Here is a 19,736-nt window from a genome sequence, read left to right as displayed (position 1 = left end):
ATCCTCATTCATTCTTTATACTTGATTGTTTGAAACGTATAAATGGAAAACTAATACCACATAGGATATAGGGGCTTGGTGGAGTTTGTTGAATAATTTAAAGCCTCGGAGAAAACCAAAAGTTCCGTGGGTCTTAAAAATTCGTTGCAACCTTTTTTGGATTCCATTTGCGCTGGATAAACAACGTTGACCCAAGTCAGTAAATGGATGGGTGCCAACTATAAAATCTATATATATACACACATCGCCCCAAAGTAAGCGTAGCTTGTGTTATGAATATTAAGATAACTGTGCACATTTTTATGAATAATATGTATAAATACTTATAATATACAAATAAACACCCAGACACTGAAAAACTTCATTTTCATCACACATTTTTCCAGTTGTGGGAATCATCATTCCATTTGTCTCAGCTTCATGAGTTAGTAATAGTTAAATTGAGTCGAATTCTCATGACGTTTTTAAAAACTGCTGATGTTTTATGTTTGTTAGTGCGTTTTTTTAATGACAAACCCGTATTTCTCTAAAAGCATTGATCCCAGCCAGATGTTGTCTAACAAAAGTTTTTCATTATGATAAGCTGATACAGGTCCATCGGCTTAGTTCCAGCTAGCCATGTACGAGTATGTGGACAACTCTCAACTTAACTCTTTACCCTTCTCACTTCTCAGCTTCTCAGAAACCCTGCGTAGGCGTCGGAACAGTAATCGTCAGATAAGCCTGTTAAACGAATCCTATTATTAAAAGTTATTTGAAGCACGTATGATGCGAATGAAGGTCACTTTGATACCGATACCAACAGGTTTCTTTATCGATCCTAATAAATACTTATGTTTAATAACTAGTTATTTATAAAATAGACATATTGTGATGTTGGTGTTTACTAATTACCTTATGTTTAATTGATATCGAACAAAGTTTTATTTTTAATCTTGTTCGGTAAAATATACTTTAATGCTTATTTTGTGTGAGAATGAGCTTTATCCATATTAATGTCACAATGCTGGGTACAGTTCTCCTCCCTAATAGGAGAGAGAGATTAACCGACCAAGCGCCTCTATGGCGAGCTATCAGGATTTAAAATATAACTAGGTAATATAACAGGTTAAAAAATATAACCTATTATAATTAACTCATGGCTACATGGCTGTCACCGAGTATATTATTACGAAATCTTTGTAATGTTTCTTTTTTTGGTAATAATTGACAGACCAAACAGATGGCCCACCACACAGCAACACTTTACAGGGCATGCAACGAATACTTCTTGCAACAAGAAGCGCCGCCCTGTGTCTAAGCTAAGGCGTAGGTGTTAAGCCTCATATAACTGTAGTTACGCCCTTCAGACCGCAACATTACTAGGTATATGTATGTAAGGTACCCTGGGCACAGTAAACCCGATTCAACGAGCCATAATTTTCAGTCAGAAAGAAAGCGAGACTCTAAAACTCTACTTCTCTGTGAAAGGTAGAGGCATGCGTTTATGACCATAGTCAAGAGCCTGATGGTTGGAATACTTATACAGTGATAATGAATAACTACTTATACTTATTGGATTCGCTTCCTTGAAGTGGTATATAAACCTATTTTATAATTAGAGGTGTATGTGGCAGCCAATAAAATAACAAGGTTACTTTCGCAACAACATTTATTTTGTATGTACACTAAAATTTTGTATCCTTGTAAAATGTACAAATAATAAATGCACAACTTCAGCATTGTAAATCTTAACATAAACTGGCAACTTATGAACTTGATGACGTTATCAAAGTTACAATAAAAATATTAGTTATTGGTCCCAATTTATTGCAAGCTCAGATCAGTTTAACGATTAGGTAAGTTAGATAAGTATAATTGAAGTTGATAACGGTTGGTGCCTACCTATAGGTATTTCAATCTAAAAGTTACATGTTAGGCCAAATGAACACAACTAATTTTTTTATTCTTATCATAATGTTATGGAACTATTGATGACGCAAGGATTATTTTGGGTTGGAACTTCTTAGGTGAAAACTTACCTACGTTAAGTTAGGTTCCCGAATACAATGTAGGTATCTATTAAACGACAAATATATGTAAATTTAGACCTTTATTCATATTAGGAAGTAAGTATGGCTACCAAAGTGAGTTTTCACCAAAACCTGTGGTTTTTATGAAGACCGCTTAAAAATATGCCACGGATAGCAAATGCAAAGGTATGAAGAACATTTTCGCGCTGATATAGGTAGGTTACCAAATAGGCAAGAATTTCCAGTAAGCTTTACTTATAATCAACTACAGTTACATGTCGGGGTGCTAATTTGGTTGTAGGTTTACAGATCTACTAAAGTGACAGCTCTAAAAGTGCCATTCTTGTCCAACAGGGAGCTGCTAATTTAGTTTTTATTGTTGTTGTTAAGTAAATGTTTAAACCGAACTAGCACCAGTGACTGACTCAGTCCATTGTTGGTGATTTCATGATATCTACGTCAATGAATAATAATATGTTTCAAATAACCAATTTTTATTCTATGGTGAAAACTACCTATATTAAGTAGTTGCCTTTATATTAAGAAATGACTAAATTACATTAATATTAGTGGGTTTTTATCAAGCTTTTAAAAACCTTTGATTAATCTATTTTTACAATATTAAATCCGTATTAGGAAGTAAGTATGGAACTATTGTTGTAGGAGCCCTATAAATACATCGATGTTCAGGAATTATAGCGCAGAATAGGTGCTGAGTATGTACGGCTTAATAAAAAGATAGGATGGATCTATTTTTTTAAGTAAATTCTGAAGTATTTTTTTTTTACACTTTTCAAGCAAACACATTTTGAAGGTTATCATACTTGTTATTTATTTAAATTAAGAATTTTGATAATATTTGAGAATTCGAATAAGTATATCATCATCATCTTCCCGCTGCTCGGGTATCTCTTCTATAAGAGAGTTCGATATAGGTTTTAACATCTCCAATGCTAGAGGCGGGTTGTTTCCTCAACTCTCAATTATTGTGCAAAAGAAAACTTGTACAGATACAAATTATTATGCAAGATGTTTTAACAAAAAGTTTATATTTTATCATAGTCATTAATTTAAGACTAGAATAGAAACAAACTGATTGGTATTTTAACAATTACTTAACTAAAGGTTAATTTTATCGACTACAGAAATTCCTTGGATAGACTAATTAAGTTGATCGCATATTGCCACAAGATGCACAGGATCAGCTTTCCGTTCACATCATCCGCATTTTCAGCTATTTATACGAAAAATGCGTTGCGGCTCTTACAGCGATATGCGGTCAACTTAAAATGAAAGCGCATTTCATAATGTACAAAAAACATATACGTCTAAACTGCAGTTTATTCCCGCCATCACTTAATTAATAGTAATTTATCAACAATTAATGAAATTATCACAAGTGTGTTAAACACAGTAGGTAATAAACCTAAACGATACTGATTTTCGTGCCAATGAAAAGAAGAGGTATTAGTTTTGACATTAAAGTTATCTTACTTGGATCACAATAAGTTATGTTAGTTGTCTATTAATTATTAGATACTTAGATAGTCATATCTATTGGTCGCATCTAAACGCTAGTTTACTGATTCTTTCTATTCAGTAAGAAGTTAGTAAATATTCATCACTTGAACGGTTCGTCAATAGTTTTTGAATTAAATTCTTATCAGGTATTTTTTGTATAAATTACGAACACAAGTTTATTCAATTGAGCAAGTAGGTAAAGCACTATCTTCATAATAGCGTCACTGAGCCGTAACGAGGCTGAAATGATGTTATAGTCGTAAAAATGTAATAGGCCCGTTTTGACATTTGTCATCGCGACGTAACTAGTTATGGAACCATAAGACTCTGTATTCGATACTCACGATAAATCAATTCGTTTGTTTCAGTACTTGATTGATATTATTATGTATTGTAAAGTGTTCGTTCGTTCAAAGTATTCCTTTAACTTCACAACCAATACGCGTGACTGGCTGTTGATTATACGTCCACTTTTCAACATGTTGAAACAGAGTTAGTACTATATAACAACAAACACAAAAATCGAGTCAAATCACTATGTTTAAATTAATGTCCAAATTAGAAGAGCCATAGTTAACGTAATAGTAAACAATATATATCAAACTTAAACGAGCGCACAGTCAACTTTACAAGATATGGAACGAAAAATTGCGCAGTGCGCGCGGGGACGCTTCAATCATGTGCCGCTTGGTCAGATACATCATCTCAGACTCATTATTTAGAACCCATTTTGAGAACCAAGCTTATTCTTTGCAGTAAAGATAACTACACAATATTTAATTTCGATATTCAGTAAAAAAATGGTTACAGCTCTAGTATAAAAAAAAAAAAGACTGAGAACGTAACTGTAATCGAAACGTTTCGCAACAATTATAAATTGCATGCTACTATGAAGTAAGCGCAAAAAGAATACTCGCGATATATTCTTTCATATTATTTAACGTCCCAAAAAAATTTACGTATTTTTTAAAACACTGTATGTAATTGATTTTTATTTTTTTGTTTCTTTCAGTTTCCTTCCAAGTTACATTCTATGGTCTTGCACAAATGTCAAAACGGGCCTATTACATTTTTCCGACTATAGTAGATAATACTGTACCAAATGTAAGTTTTTAAGATTAAAAATCTACCTTAGTTATTCTTTTAATGGCACTGTTGTTTTCATTGATTCTAAATGCTACATAGACTTTTTTCTTTTCATATTTTGAATTAAGCTGCCTACGTTTACTTAATAAATAAATTAGGTAACAGGAGTTTATGCCATGTGGTAGAAAATGTATTACTTAAGGGTAGGTACATGTTATAATTTGCCCACTAATCAACAAATTAATTTATAATGAGGTCTTTAAAATAAGTATATACAAGAGGGTAGGTAAATTAAGTTAAACATTTAACTTTTTTAATATCACATAAGTACGCATCGTTCCTACGCTCGACATCCTAATAATAAGAGTTCCATGTGTGGATATGTGTGATATACGATCAATATAATACCGCAACATTTCAACGAGTCCGTAGAGCCACGTGGCTGATCAAACGCTCGCGGCTCACGGCGTCAACATATTTACAACTTACAAGTCACATCACATGAAACAGCAGTCGATTTAAAGTAGCACATGTTTCCGGGTGACCTTTCATCTGATCGCTTGGGGTGGTCTGTACGGCGGTGGCGGGGTCTTGGGGACCTGTGATTGCACGTGGGGGGCGTGCACGGAGGCCACGGCCTGTGCGTCGTCCAGCTGGCCAGGAATGATGGTCACTTCAGTGCTGGGAGCATGGTGGCTGGCTGCGGGGCTCCGCGCACTGCTCGTAGCCGGCAACAGTCTCGCCGGGTTCAACTTGATGGCGTCGTCATAGGTAGGCGGCGCGCCCGCCACAGTGTCGTAGTCTGGTGGCTTCTGCTGCATCGTTTCCTCATCTGGCATTGATATAACGTGGATAGGATCGTCAATCTGTAACGTAACAAAGCAAATATTTGAATTATCATAGTTGTTGTGAGCATCTTCTTAGACTAGGGCGCGTTTGGAACCCTCGTAGCTTTAGTTTTAAGTTTCCGAATGTAGTTCTCGCCATCAACATCATCAGTTTTTGTACACTTTGATGCGTATGACAACCCAGTCAGTCCTATTGAAATTAAAGAAAAAATTGTCTTTGACCTAATGAATTTTCCGCGCCTGATTAATATAATATACTAGCTGTACCCTGCCTCGCTTCGCTCTGGCACATTGTGATTGAATGGTTGAGAAAAATAGATAAAAACAATCCTTTATGCGTATTACATATCATGCTAAAATTTCAGCCCGATCGGTGCAGAACTTTTTGAGTGTTTGAAGCGTACACAAACCAACATAACATTTATATATATAACATTTATATATATATAATATGGGGGTGGACATCGCCAAATACCAAACTCGTTGCGGGTATTGGATTTTCCAGAACAAAAAGTGGCTTGGGTACCTAATGGGTTCAGTCCGGGAATTGCATCCTAGTGGTATCCTCACAGTAATGAAAACATTGCGGTATATAATTTGGGTGCGTATTTGAATAGTCATATTTCAATAGTCAGTATTTATTTTGATTTTATCACTAGTGGCTTGAGAACAACAAGGCAGTATGTATTTAACTAAATTGTAACTATATTATAAAACCAAGGATCATATATATAAGAAGGTACATGCATTGCATTGTGACCCGCGATATTAAATTGCGTGCAGAAAATAACGTGTGAAAACCTCTGCTGATTTTTCCACTCTGAATTAAATTTTCCTTATCATTACCAGATTTTTGAAGCATGATTATAGCTAGACGAAAAATAGGATTTTTTAGGTTTAACTTTGTATTTGTAGGTACCTACTGTAATAAAAGCTTACACAACTTGTAACGGAATTACGAAATACTGTTGCAGGGTGCATAAGTAAATATATTTCATAAAGAATCACCACACAAGAAAATAATCATATTTATTTTTCTACATAAACTGATTCTAAACATTCTAAGGGTTTGCTTATACAACCCTTTTGAAGATAAAAGACAGACACGTGCATAGTACCTACGCTACCCGACGCTTACCTAGTATAGTGATAGGAATCACTTGATTTTACTTTTGCATGTGATGTTACGGCTGTATTTGATTTATTTGAGTTAAAACTATGGTAATGGTTTACTCAAAAACTATTAGTGTTTCTGTTTCACAGATAAGTCTCAGAGACACTAAATATGACCTGATGGTATGACGCTCATACCTTGGAGGCTTGGAAGGTCATTTCTGTGGGATGCAACTTGTGTTGATACCCTAGCTGCATAACACATCCAGGCCACCTCGTCAATGGTAGGTGCGGCTGCTACCAGTGCCGAGCAGGCCAAGAGGCGTAAATATGAAAACCTGGATAGCAGCTTCATTTTCGTGCCTTTTGGAGTAGAGACTTTGGGACCGTGGGGTCCGGAGGCAACAGCCCTTTTCAAAGAATTATCGAAAAGGGTTATCGAGTCTACCGGTGATCCTAGAGCGGGCAGTTACCTTGGCCAACGAATTAGTTTGGCCATCCAAAGGGGCAATGCTGCCAGCATCTTAGGAACTGTGCCTCGCTGCGGTGGTTTTAGATTTTATTTAGTTTTAAATAGTTTATTTTAGGTTATATTTGTAAAACAATTATTTTAAAGAATAAATAAAAAATTTACCTGACGAAGTACGAACGAATTGGGATTGAAACCAGGACTTCGTGGGACCAGGAATTTTAAGGTATCACTATAATATAACAATATTGGAAAATGTTTGAACGTTGCATAAGAGATTTTAGGCATATTAAGCGTTATTTAACTGAATAATTCCTGGCTAGATGCGCTGCGCAATTACGACCACAAGACACTTTTGTGTCTTGTGTTGGATAGAAGCTACTTTTGCATATTGTATTTTCATACATTAAATATATAACATGCCGTTGCGTATACGACGACATTTGTGTCCAATTGCTTTCACTTTTCTTATAGGTTCTTTTTAATTTGATTTTACTTATTCAACACACGTGCTTAGAGTGTCGAGAGTTTTATGATTGACACAAAAGTGTAAATTGTTGCGCAGTGCCCAGAGTGCTATGTGTGAGATATTCTACCTACGATTACATATTCGATCGCGTTAAAGTTTTATACGATATCGAAGGAGAGCCATCTAGTTAAATTTACTGAAAAACTGAAATGCCACTAGATAACTCCTTTCGATACCATATAAATCGTAGTTAACTTTCACACGATCGAATAAGTTGATGTAGGTAGATAATCTGACACATGGCACTTTGGGCACAGCGCAACTAGAGACACTTTAGAGTTTATACTCTAGACACTTATGTTAAATATCATTAATTTAACTCTTTTAGGAACTCAGAGGTAAAAGTGATTCCTTACTTGGTGGGTGTCTGGCGAAGCGCGGTCATTCTGCGGCTGGCGCGCCGGGGACTGCAGCCAGCAGCACATGGCGGCGCAGATGAGCAGAGCTCCGGCGACGATGCAGGCCACGCCAACGTAGCGCACGGGCTCCGCGTAGTCCTCGGCCAAGCCCAGCCAGTTTATGAGCGCGCCCGCGCACAGCAACACCATGCCATAGCGGTATGGGCGCTGCGACTGTCTACCCTCATCTAAGGACATGCCTGAAACAAAACGAAACCTTGCTTAATATAACCACTCTTGTTAGGCTAATAGTTTAATTTTTTAATTTTTAATTCTACTACAAGTTAGCCCTTGACTGCAATCTCACCGGCTGGAAGATGCAGACTAAGTAGAAAACGGGCTAACCTGTTAGAGGTATGGCAGTAATATTAAACCGGTATAGATAATAGGTTTCTATCCGACATCGTATCTGAACGCTAAATCGCTTGGCAGCATGTCTTTACAATTTCCGTCTCAATTTCGTGGGGAATGACCTTGACTTCTGGATGTACCTTAAGCTTTTTGAAGGTTTGTACCTTTTAAGCAATTAAATACAATTTAACGGTGAGGGAAGATATCTTGAAAAAGTCTGCATGCCTCACGAGTTTTCCTTGATATCCACCAATCTGCACTTGGCCAGCGTGCTGAAATAAAACGGCATTTAACCTTTCTCATTCGGATACCCATGCTGTGCTGGGCCTATAATGAGTTGGCAATGATGATGATGTGCAGTAAAAGCAGCAGCCAAGTATCTCTATAATAAATAAATATAAAACTTAGATATTTTGTAGAATAAATAAATAAACATAACATGTAGGTTTTATTAGCCAGCGTGTTCTACTATGCATTATCAAAAGAAATGTTATGTATGTACTATCAATAAATTCTTAGTAGGAGCCAAGCCAGATATAAGAAATTTGCGTAGTCCAGAACGTACAGTACGGTTGGACAGCACATTTTATATCTAGCCAACGCATATTTATACGTAACTATTGGTTACTCGATTCAGAAACCAATGAATGACATAATAGAAATCCCGAAAGCATTAAAGGGGATTTCCCTATGTCTGTTTACTGCCTGGCTTAATTAAACTTAATTTGCTATAAGTACTCCGCGAAAAGCAAGAGAATCTGTAATATACAACACAGATATTCGGCAATGTACCCTCTACGCACGTTTCGCTCCGAAACCGGAGCATCCTCAGGGGATGTTGACTTTACAATGAATAATTGGTAGGTCACTTAACAATTATTCATATTCATAATATATCATGGTGTTCCGTAAAGTAACGCCTGATTCTATCCAATATCCAAGGGTATTGTAGTTCCGAATCATGCCCCATCTCAATTCATTTTTAATTTAAGAATTGCGTTCATAATATTCTATTGGCAAACCAACATTACACTCAAAAATATTCGTTCCGTTGCCGTAAGACCTCGAAATATAATATTGAAGCAAATTACTTTTTAAAAGTTTTATGTTTGCCACTAAGTACCAACTACCTACGCATCTAAATGCTATTCGAAGCAGAGACGAATCAAAGAACCAAAGACGGCATTAACTGGCCTTTGAAAAAAGCATTACGTCAACTCTTGTTAGAAAAGTTAACGATGTTGTTCGATAGGGAATCAAACAAATGAGTGCTTTGCGTAAGAAATGTTGACTTAAATCGTTGGTGGGAATTGTAATGAATCGGTGATGGTACACAGTAAGGTCATTACATTCCCTACGTGTTTAAAGGGCAGGCTGTCAGTACGGCTTATATTGCACACACTTGATGACGTCAGATGGGTATTAAGTATAGTTTGTCATTGCAAGTAGTTGTTTACACGATTTGTTAAGCGGATACAAAGTGGCAGCGGTAAGGCAGCGTTGGCTACTTTATAGACTCGGTGGCGTGCACAGGGTTTTTAACCAGGATAAGGCCTAAAGCAGGAATATGGCATAAAATGGAAAGATCCGATTCGCAGGATTCCGATGACTAATAACACATACCTATTTTGATTTTCTCTTGTTTCATTATTGTAATTATTGTGAAAATTTGAAATAAATGAGGTTCTAAATGATTAAATAATGTAGGTATTTAATTTATTTAAGTTCCAAAAATAGCCTGTGGGTGTACTACAAACTATTTGAGCGGACGAAATATAGAGAATAATATAATTTCATGACTGAGGCGAGTGCATTTTCAACACAATAATAATTATACATAATTTTTAATTACAGAACAAAGGTGAGAAATATGTAGCTACCTATATTAATGTTATAGTGGTATATTCGGTTCGCATGTACGTTCTAAAAGAAGACACACTCGCAAGTTGTCAGGCAGAGGTCTTTTATAGGTGATGCCAAGGTAGGTTTTTATAATAATCATGGACGGATATACCTAATGATGGTCTATAACAGAGCAACTCTTTGCAGGAGCAGCGTACAATGTGCCACCCTGGACATTGTAACACAAAATAACCCGTCTCAAAACACAAAAGACAAAAATGATATCCCGCGGTTATATCTCCTGACAGAGAATATAAATAAAATGTAAACTTTCTAAAGCACGAGAACATGGAATAAGGGAACTTTACCCCTGTTTATTATTACACATATATGCTATTTGGATATTATATCCACTTGTGCGCCAGTGCTCTGAGAGTTGATAAAGCTGTGGGAGAAGATAAATTCATATCCTCCCCCGGGCATATAATTGTCTCGCGCCCATGCTAACCGTGCAGGTGACTTATGGGAATATAAAGAAGAACTGACAGCAGCTATGTTACTTCTACAATCTTCTGCGATCACCAACCCTATGTCTAATTGGTCATTATAGGCAAACTCTCCCATTATGAGAGATCTTCGGACCAGCAGGGGGCTGTTTGTTATAGGCTATTGATAATACTCATAAGTTGGTAAGTTTAGCGGTAAATGGGAACTAATTCCTTGCGGCAAAGCAGCTCAGAATTTTGCAAGTAATGTTGAAAGTTACTTAGTAAACGCATAGCCGTGGAAAGCACCTGTCATGCGATAGACTAGGGCAATGGCATATTATAACGGGATCTCTTTTATATAGCCAGTGGGTTAATGAAAGTTGGGAAAGTATGGGTTGACGGTAAACTTGATTTGAATTTAAGTGTTTCTGCAAAATATAATGAGACTTTGTTGTTAGAAATATGATTTAGGGTCGTTAGATAAGTATTGAACCTACAAAATAGCTATTAACAGTTAAGTTCTTTGAATACTTCTCGTATATCGAAATTATATAAGTATTTTTTGTGCAAGGATTTCGTGGTTAAAACCCTGACCACAAGCTGACTGTCAACCTCTCAGATCCTGTTGAACCAAGTATGAATATTAAAGGGAAAAATATTTGCAAAATGCACATTGCGGGATCAGATTGATTAAGTATATTGAGAAATAATGCTAACCTGTATTACTGGCATAAATTACATAAAAATAAAAAATATAATTGCAGGTAATGTTTAATTCATTTTTATAAAACCAATGTCGGCGGTCAATTAGAATTTCATAGCAAGTCGATTGGTAAAACAATTTAAAACTTTCTACAAAGAAAGTGTCGATGATTATTAATAATAATTACCTATAATGGTAAGGAAACTCAAGATGTAGGTAGGTAGAACTCTCTAAAAGACCGATATTAACCATGGTTTTGGAAGGACGCTTAAGGAAATGCAAGTATTTTCAAGACAAGACGTTGGTTGAAATCGTAAATCGAGGTCAGGTGCGAAAACAATAGATTCTCATAAGATGTGGGTCAAGTTCGAAACGTTGAATTAAGTGACGCTGAATAAATTAGTCACGCACAGAGAAATATGCAAATATTTAGGATTTAATATTTATCGCTAACCAAAGTTATCAGTTTAATAAATATATATGTGTTGATAACTTTAGATAACTATGTCGATTTATCTGTATTTACCTACCAACCCGTCACAAAAAACAATAGTTAGATGACAATCGAAAAACTTCCGCGATATTTTAGAGTTTCGCTGAACTAATGAAAATATATTAAATTGTAAATGTTTAATGAATATGTTACCTTCGTTGTTAACTTCGGTCTGTTTTGGTCCGGGCTAATCTTCCGAACGGCTGAAAAGATTTTACCGAGCTGAACTTTAAGTCAGAACTTTGTGACAAAAATAATATAGATAAGTTTAAAATTTAAAAAACCTAAATTTTTGGAGTTATTAACGTTATTCCGCTAGTCAAGCCCTTCCATTTCTTTTGGCCATTTCGGACGGTTAACGGCAAAATCGGTACATCCGTTCGGGAAAGACGATGCCTCAGATAGACACACACACTGACACGTCATACTTATAAAACCCCTTTTTTTTTGCGTCGCAGGTAAAAAATGTATAAACTGGAATGGTTAATATGTTTGGGTGCTACGATGCCACACATAGACACATATATGCACACGTTAAATTTATAGCATCCTCTTATTTGCGTAATAGTCCACACATATCGGCACACCTATTAATAATGACTTACTATAAGCAGCATTACGTTCTGTAGATTGATAGTCCAGGGAATACTGGTACATAGTCCATACCATTTTTAAGATGAATATTTTAACCAATCTTAGTAAAACAAAAATATCTGTTACAATAGTTTTCACGTGCGATGTTATTAAATAACTTCAGTGAAATACGTACAAAACGTTAAAAAGAAAATATATCCTTTATCTAATCAAACAATATTGAAGACTGAACATATCTAATTCGGAGATTTTTTTTTAATACAAGATTCAGTTTATCTGCTTAAGTAATAACACTGACGGACAACACAGAACTTACACCGTTTAGTCTAGTCAGTATAGAAGCAGGAAACTTTGAAGATCTCCAGGTAGCGTTTTTGACCAGTGGAGTGCACTTCATAAATGCACAAAAGCACTGCATACCCGAACATTTTCATATAACTGGTAACCTCGCAGGATCTCGCAGGAAGAGGATTTTGCCTGAGCGCTGCGGTCTTAGAATGGGGAGGTTCAGGTTCGACCGATCTCCAGCGGGGGCAATTTGGAATTTTTTTCGGTCTGATCTGGTTGCAGTGGCTAGTTACCATCCTACCAACAAAGACATTCCGCCAAGCGATTTAGCGTTCCGTGCAGTAAAGAAGCCATAGGCGTATGGGTTTGTTATAGCTGTCGAACCTCTAACAGGTTAGCCCGCTATCTAAGACTGCAGCATCACTTACGATTATTTAAGTTTTTCTTGTAGTGGAATAAAAAAATAACTCCGAGTTTACCTACTCCTGTTAGTACTAAGCAGATTGACGCTTGGTAAGTTGGCGTTTTTTTTTAAAGTCCTAATTGGCGGACCATATAAAAACATAATTTTGTAACGCTTGAATTTATTAGAAAATCTCTGCACTTATTATTTGTGTATATCAAGTATTTTGTGATTTCAAACTATCAGTAGGTAGTGTTATCTCAGAAAATGCTGTTTCGATTTTATTTTTTTTGGATTGGTAGTAACAATTATGGCTATATAACATCACGCTAAGACCAATGGCTACTATCATTGATGAGAAATGTTAACAAAAAATATCCTTTTTGAGAGATTCTGATGCGTGCGATGCGTGAACGGTAAACTGAATGATGGACTGGATGCGTGAAGTATGGAGTATGTATATATGGAATTTTTCGGAATTGTTTTTTTAAAATTCTATAAAACTGTCTGCGACAACATACGACTGGTTTTTAAAATTGAAACATTCGCGGACGAAGTCGCGCGGGTCCGCTAGTCAATACTAAAATCAATAATTGTAAGCTAGATAAGTAAGTCTAATTTGCCTATGACGTCACAAGTGCGGCCATGGCCCATGACACAATTTATATCAACAAAACCTATATAAAGGTATTCTTTGGAAATAGTAGATACTTCCGAACATTATAGGGCAGTTACCTCACGCTTAACGATTACCGAACATTTGTTATAACAATAGTTACTTGCGGACTAAGTAAATCAGGTGACTTAGCTTAACTCCGCCTACGCAGGCATCAAGTATGGTTTCCACCCTTCGCGGTCGCCCACAGCCAGACCGCTTGCTAATGAGATAGCGTTCGGTAATAGGATTTTAGTTACTCGTGTGAAATCAGCGTATGTATATTGCTGCGTTTAAAGAGTAAATGTCGTGTTATGGATAAAAGAAAAGGTTAACTGGCAATTTAGGGCTTACTTCTATATTCATTTTTATCTCACTATATGAATAAAGAAGTGAAGAATATGCACGTTCCGTAGTTCTAACATATTCTAGAGTGGACTTCGGGTCGGGCCTTAAATAGTAGTGCTTTTTGTGACAGACTGTGTCGGGGGAAGTGGTACCGCCAGCACGGCTAGCATGGGCAGGAGACAGTTATCTCTCCGGGGAAAGGATATAAATTTATCATCTCAAAATATCCAAATTATATATATGTAATGTAATAATAATAAACGGGGGTAAACTTCTCCTATTCCATGTTCCAGTGATTTAACAGGTGGACACGTTACTTATATCCCTTGTCAGCACGGCTAGCATGGGCAGGAGACAATTATATCCCCGGGGAAAGGATATAAATATTATCTTCTCCCACAGCTTTATCAACTCTCAGAGCACTGGCGCACAAGTGGAAATAATATCCACATTGTATATCTGTAATAATAAACGGGGGTAAACTTCTTCTATTCCATGTTGCCGCGCTTTAGCAGGTAGACACGTTACTTATATCCCTTGTCAGGGGATATAATCGGGGATATAATTTTTGTCTCCTGCCTGTGCTACCCTGCTGGTGGTGGCTTGGCAGTTGCCGGTGTAGTAACAGGGCACATGAGGCTTAAAACTACGCCTCGGGTTTATGGACACAGGGAAGCACATTGCAGGACCTGTTCATGTTCTTTGCGAAGTGTCGCTCAGTTTATAGGCAATTATTTTAAACTTACCATCAGGTGGGCCATTATAGCTTTAAAAAATCAGGAGGTGATATTATGTAGTAAAAGCACTTCCACTTACGTGTGACAGAGACCAGGTTATTTTAATTAGATTCCCGAATTGGACTCTAACTCCTTCTTTTCTATGCCCAACGACACAAGGCTCAGGAAAATGTATATGTTTATACATCTCTGTTAAATAAACTCTCGCTTTACCTTGAGTCTCAACTTTGAAGTGTTTAGAGCAAATATTAAAGTTCTTTCAAACTCTTAAAAGCGTTTGGTCGTTTAAAGCAAATTAATGGACACAAGAAGTGTCGTTATAAGGGGCGAAGACAAAAGTGCAGAGAAGGTAATGTGCTCGACTCCTTTAGTAACTTTGCAGAAACAAGTTTGAAGTTAACTCCCACGAACGATGGTTTACCAGCTGACAAGCAATTTTTCAACAATACTGACTCTGTATCTGTAAAATGGTAGTAGTTCTACAAAGTGTTGTGCTATCCCTCTGTCTCTTACTAAGATCTGTCTGTATTAATGATATAAAACTGGATAACTAGGTTACCGATACCGTAGATTTTAACCAGAGTATTTATTTGTTATTTTAAATTATGCATCTAAAAACATTCTGCGAAGGAAAAGGTTTATCTAAGTAACAAAAGATTATTAAAGTGTTTTTTTTTTGTTAGGATAAATGTTCTGTCTTATAGTATTTAGATATGGTTAATTAGGTGTTAGGTTAAAGAATAGATCAATTGCTAGATTTTATTCCAAAGTAAAATTTGTATATTCATTAATTTCCTACCATATTATAGATACGGGCAATAATATAAATATCTACTATTTAACCAGCTGTCATTGTAAGCGCTTGTGGCTGGATAGCGGCGATTCTATTGTTCAAGAAAAATTATTTGCTTAAACAGTTATTTAGTTACTTGTACCTTCATAGTTTCATTTTCTTACTACCTTTCCATCGTTTTATTATTATGCTGTATTTACAAATTAAGGTGGTGACTCATGTTATGAATTGCATAAATATATTGGATAGAAGCAGGCAGGAGATGTTGACTTTACAATTATTCATTGTAAAGTCAACATCTCCTGAGGATGCTCCGGTTTGGGAGCGAAACGTAGAGGGTATATTGCCGAATATCTGTATGGTGTGGCGTATAAGGATTGAAGAAATTATAAATTACACTATATAGCTTCTCCTGCCTTTCGCGGAGCATAGCAAATTAAACTTTATTTTCATAATTGTATAAAAATAATATAAAACTGTGCACTGTTTGGTTACATGTGTATTCAATAAAATACAAACGTGGCTATTAAATTAATGCTTATTTATTACTATATTATTGTTTCTTTATTACTTTTAGTTTTAATATCATGTATCAATACAAATGTTACATTAAGTTGATATCATACATTACATTGTGCATGTATTCAATAACATTTTGCTCTCTGCTGCTGCCATGCTGAAACTGGAATAGTTTAAATACCTCGTACGTTTCAAAGCACCTATCTTCTTTATTAAAATACAGCTAAAGAATTTGTTTTCAATCCGTTTGAACAAGCTTTAATCTCTACAAATAGCAATTGAATTTGACAATATTTTTTGCATTTGTTAGCCTGATTATTGAGCATCAGCCAGATTATTGGTAGCCCAATAAGGCACATACAGGCAATTTAACAGCAAGCAAGTACTGTGGAAGTTTTTATGGGCCAATACATATAATTTCCATACCCAACTTATATAGATAATATATAATAAGCAGACAGCGAAAATTCCTTCACTTTTGGTCAATCAATGTGGGTGAGTTTCTAAAAGGCTAAGGTTTTCATTACAATAATATATTAATAAATAATCGTCGATGCCCCCTAAAAAAGCATAGGAGCAGCATGGAGACTGAACGCTCTTATTTCCTCACTCCGATGAGAGAGGAGGCCTGTGCCCAACAGTGGTACCTACTTCTTTTAAATTCCCCTCAGCAATTTCACCTGGTGGTAAGAAATATAGGTAACGGGCTAATGTTTGTTGATACCCCCCATAGGTTTCTAAATGGCATCCTACCGGAACGTTAAATTCCTAGGCACGTCTTTATCGGTCAGCCATGGTCGAAGCCTCTCACAAAACCAGATCAGAGGAAATTCTGAAATAATAAATTCCTAAACTGCCACGCGTAGCCCGAACCCGGGACATCTATTTTTAAGACCACAGCAGTCACCACAGCACCAAGGAGGTCGAATATTAATTACGAGGGTGATGATGATGATGAGCTGCCTTCCGACTTGACGTTTCAAAAGTGCTAATTATGTAGGCCTACTTGAAATAAATGAATTTTGAATTTTTTCAAAAAATAATAGGTAAATTTGACGGCCGAGTGCCGCAGTGGGCAGCGACCCTGCTTTCTGAGTCCAAGGTCGTGGGTTCGATTCCCACAACTGGAAAGTATTTGTGTGATGAACATGAATGTTTTTCAGTGTCTGGGTGTTTATCTGTATTTTATAAGTATTTATGTGTATTATATTCATAAAAAAATATTCATCAGCTATCTCAGTACCCATAACACAAGCTACGCTTACTTTGGGGCTAGATGGCGATGTGTGTATTGTCGTAGTATATTTATTTATTTATTTAAATGTATGTAAAGAATACTTGTACGTATATAATCATAATCATTAACAACTCATAAGCACACCGGTCTCCTCCTAGAATGAGAGGAGTTTTGGCTTAGTTCACCAGGTTGGCTGAGTTCGGATTAGTGCCTTTCAGAGCATTATGTAGAACTGCCAGGCCTGCAGGTTAAACCAAGTGATATTCAAACATAACTCGGAGCTAATGTAGATGAATTCCTATCTACTAGGCTCTCATCGTTTCAATTGTAGGTATATATGTACAATTGTATTACTGCCGATCTAGCATTTCCTATCACGTGTATAGAATATCACGTGGTAAAAATTCTCGCCAGGTGGTCTGACAAGGGGACTTAGACACGATAGATCTAATTATAATTATACTTATAATAGACGTGGGTGCCACGGCTATTTGATATTTAACAAATTGCCTAGGTATTATAATTTGAACACATTTGAATTATTTGATCTTCATATCTTGACGTTTGTTATCTATAATTAATTATTAAGTTTCTCAGCAAAACCCAATTCTCAAGCCGTTTAAATTGATATAAATAAAGTAACTTACCCTTCCTACTGTTAAAAATGTAAAATTCAAAACTTATGTTCAGTTATTAAAAAATGGCGTTCTTTGTCTATACTTACCGCGTATGCATAAAAAGAAATATCGAAACATCAAATTACAATTCTGTATTCTAATAATAGACAATGTAGATACGTCTAAGAATAAATTTAGGCAGCGCCCTATTAACTAACTGGATATACAGAAAAAAAAGTAGGAAGAGCACGCTCGCGACCAAGGAACGCCAGTTAATTTTATAGTTCCCGCAGAAAGTTATCAAATTGAAGAAGTATCAAAAAAAAAAAATCTCCAAAATTGTCGAGCCATTTAAAACTATTACGACCATTGTGCGATACAGTATACACACGCACACTGCATAACAAACATTGATTTTTATATATAGATAAAAGAAAAATCATCTTAAGGTTTACTATTGATTTGCTAGCCACCTGTTTCATTGACAAAACGAAATTGAGCGTTGCTTTCAAAATCGATTAAGAGTTAATGTTAATGATGTTACAAAACATATTAGGTTCCAATTCCCCAACAAGTATTTGTATTAATTCAAAACTATTTTATTTTATAACCTTTTTATTGGTATTTCGAGCGTGACGGCCGAAGCAGGATGCGGGCTTCCGCATACTGGCTATTAGGAGAAAATAACTGCAATATTTACTAGTAGGTAATAAAAAATAGCATCGAAAAGTTTAGATCTCAAATTTATACATAGATAAGTTTTAGTTCTAAACTGTTCATAAGTCAAAGGCAGAAAATAATTATAATATTATATCAACAATATATAATGCCAAGAATATTATAAGAAGTCTGTGATTTTTAGATGGGAATTATGTATATTAATACCGATGCGCAATTTCGCCCAAGTTTCATTGTAATCATAAGGTGGAATAAAAAAGGCAATAAAGTCATTTATGTATAGATGTATTACATTACGTAATTTGAGAGTGATACCTGGATAAACCATAATGACTTCGAACAATTTATTATACTATATGTAGATCTAAATGTACCTATGTAACAGATTATGTCTTGGTTAAGGGGCTACCGCAATAATAAAACGTGAGAAGGATTCTTTAGTTCACTGTTAAGTGCTGAGAAATATATAACTATAATGCTTCTTCTTATTATTTCACTTTCAAAACATCTCAGCGGGCATATTATGTACAACTTATTTAGAGATTAATAAACCAACTCGTTTTTATACCATTTCTCTAAAACCGTTTCTTTAAAACTCTAGCCATAATCAAAGTCGCCCATACATGATATGTTTTAGTAGAAGTATTTTTTAAATGGAATAGAGTTATAAGTATTTTACAAGTGTCTTTGAGTCCCTAACATGAATACCTGTTTTTGCTGCCTGTACGTTTATGAGTTTTGGAAAACCTACGACTTTTGAGGGATGGCTTAGATCTAGTTAACTGAAATGCTTTGGTCTGGCTGGGTAGCACTTTTCAGACACTTCTAAAGGAATTTATTTTCATTTCAATTACTTATAGCTCTTTGCTATCTTCTTCACTATTGCTGTTTCCCGCATGTAGGCTTCGTCGCCGGAACAGTATAGTTTCATCGAAGCAGGCTTTTTTCGAAACCTATTATATAGTGAACAGATACGGCTGCTTGTTTAGAACAATGGCTATCGCTATGGCAATT

The 19,736-nt window shown here is 35.9% G+C and overlaps 1 protein-coding gene across 3 annotated transcripts in view; it reads right to left on the bottom strand.

The window, feature by feature from the left end:
* Window positions 1–4,620: 4,620 nt before the first annotated feature.
* The window catches only part of LOC120628607, an 80,346-nt gene continuing 65,230 nt past the window's right edge, over window positions 4,621–19,736 (bottom strand). For all 3 annotated transcript variants that reach the window (XM_039897067.1, XM_039897068.1, XM_039897069.1), the window contains exons 2-3: window positions 7,935–8,176; window positions 4,621–5,485 (exon numbers count right to left, since the gene is read on the bottom strand). In XM_039897067.1, coding sequence (XP_039753001.1) covers window positions 5,168–5,485; window positions 7,935–8,176 — 560 coding nt within the window. In that variant the 3' untranslated portion in view covers window positions 4,621–5,167. The remainder of the gene's footprint in view (window positions 5,486–7,934; window positions 8,177–19,736) is intronic.

The sequence above is a fragment of the Pararge aegeria genome, chromosome 13, assembly GCF_905163445.1.
Source record: "Pararge aegeria chromosome 13, ilParAegt1.1, whole genome shotgun sequence".
Lineage (NCBI taxonomy): Eukaryota > Metazoa > Arthropoda > Insecta > Lepidoptera > Nymphalidae > Pararge > Pararge aegeria.
The sequence above is the reverse complement of the archived record's forward strand: the minus strand, read 5'-3'. Positions and strand labels throughout refer to the sequence as shown.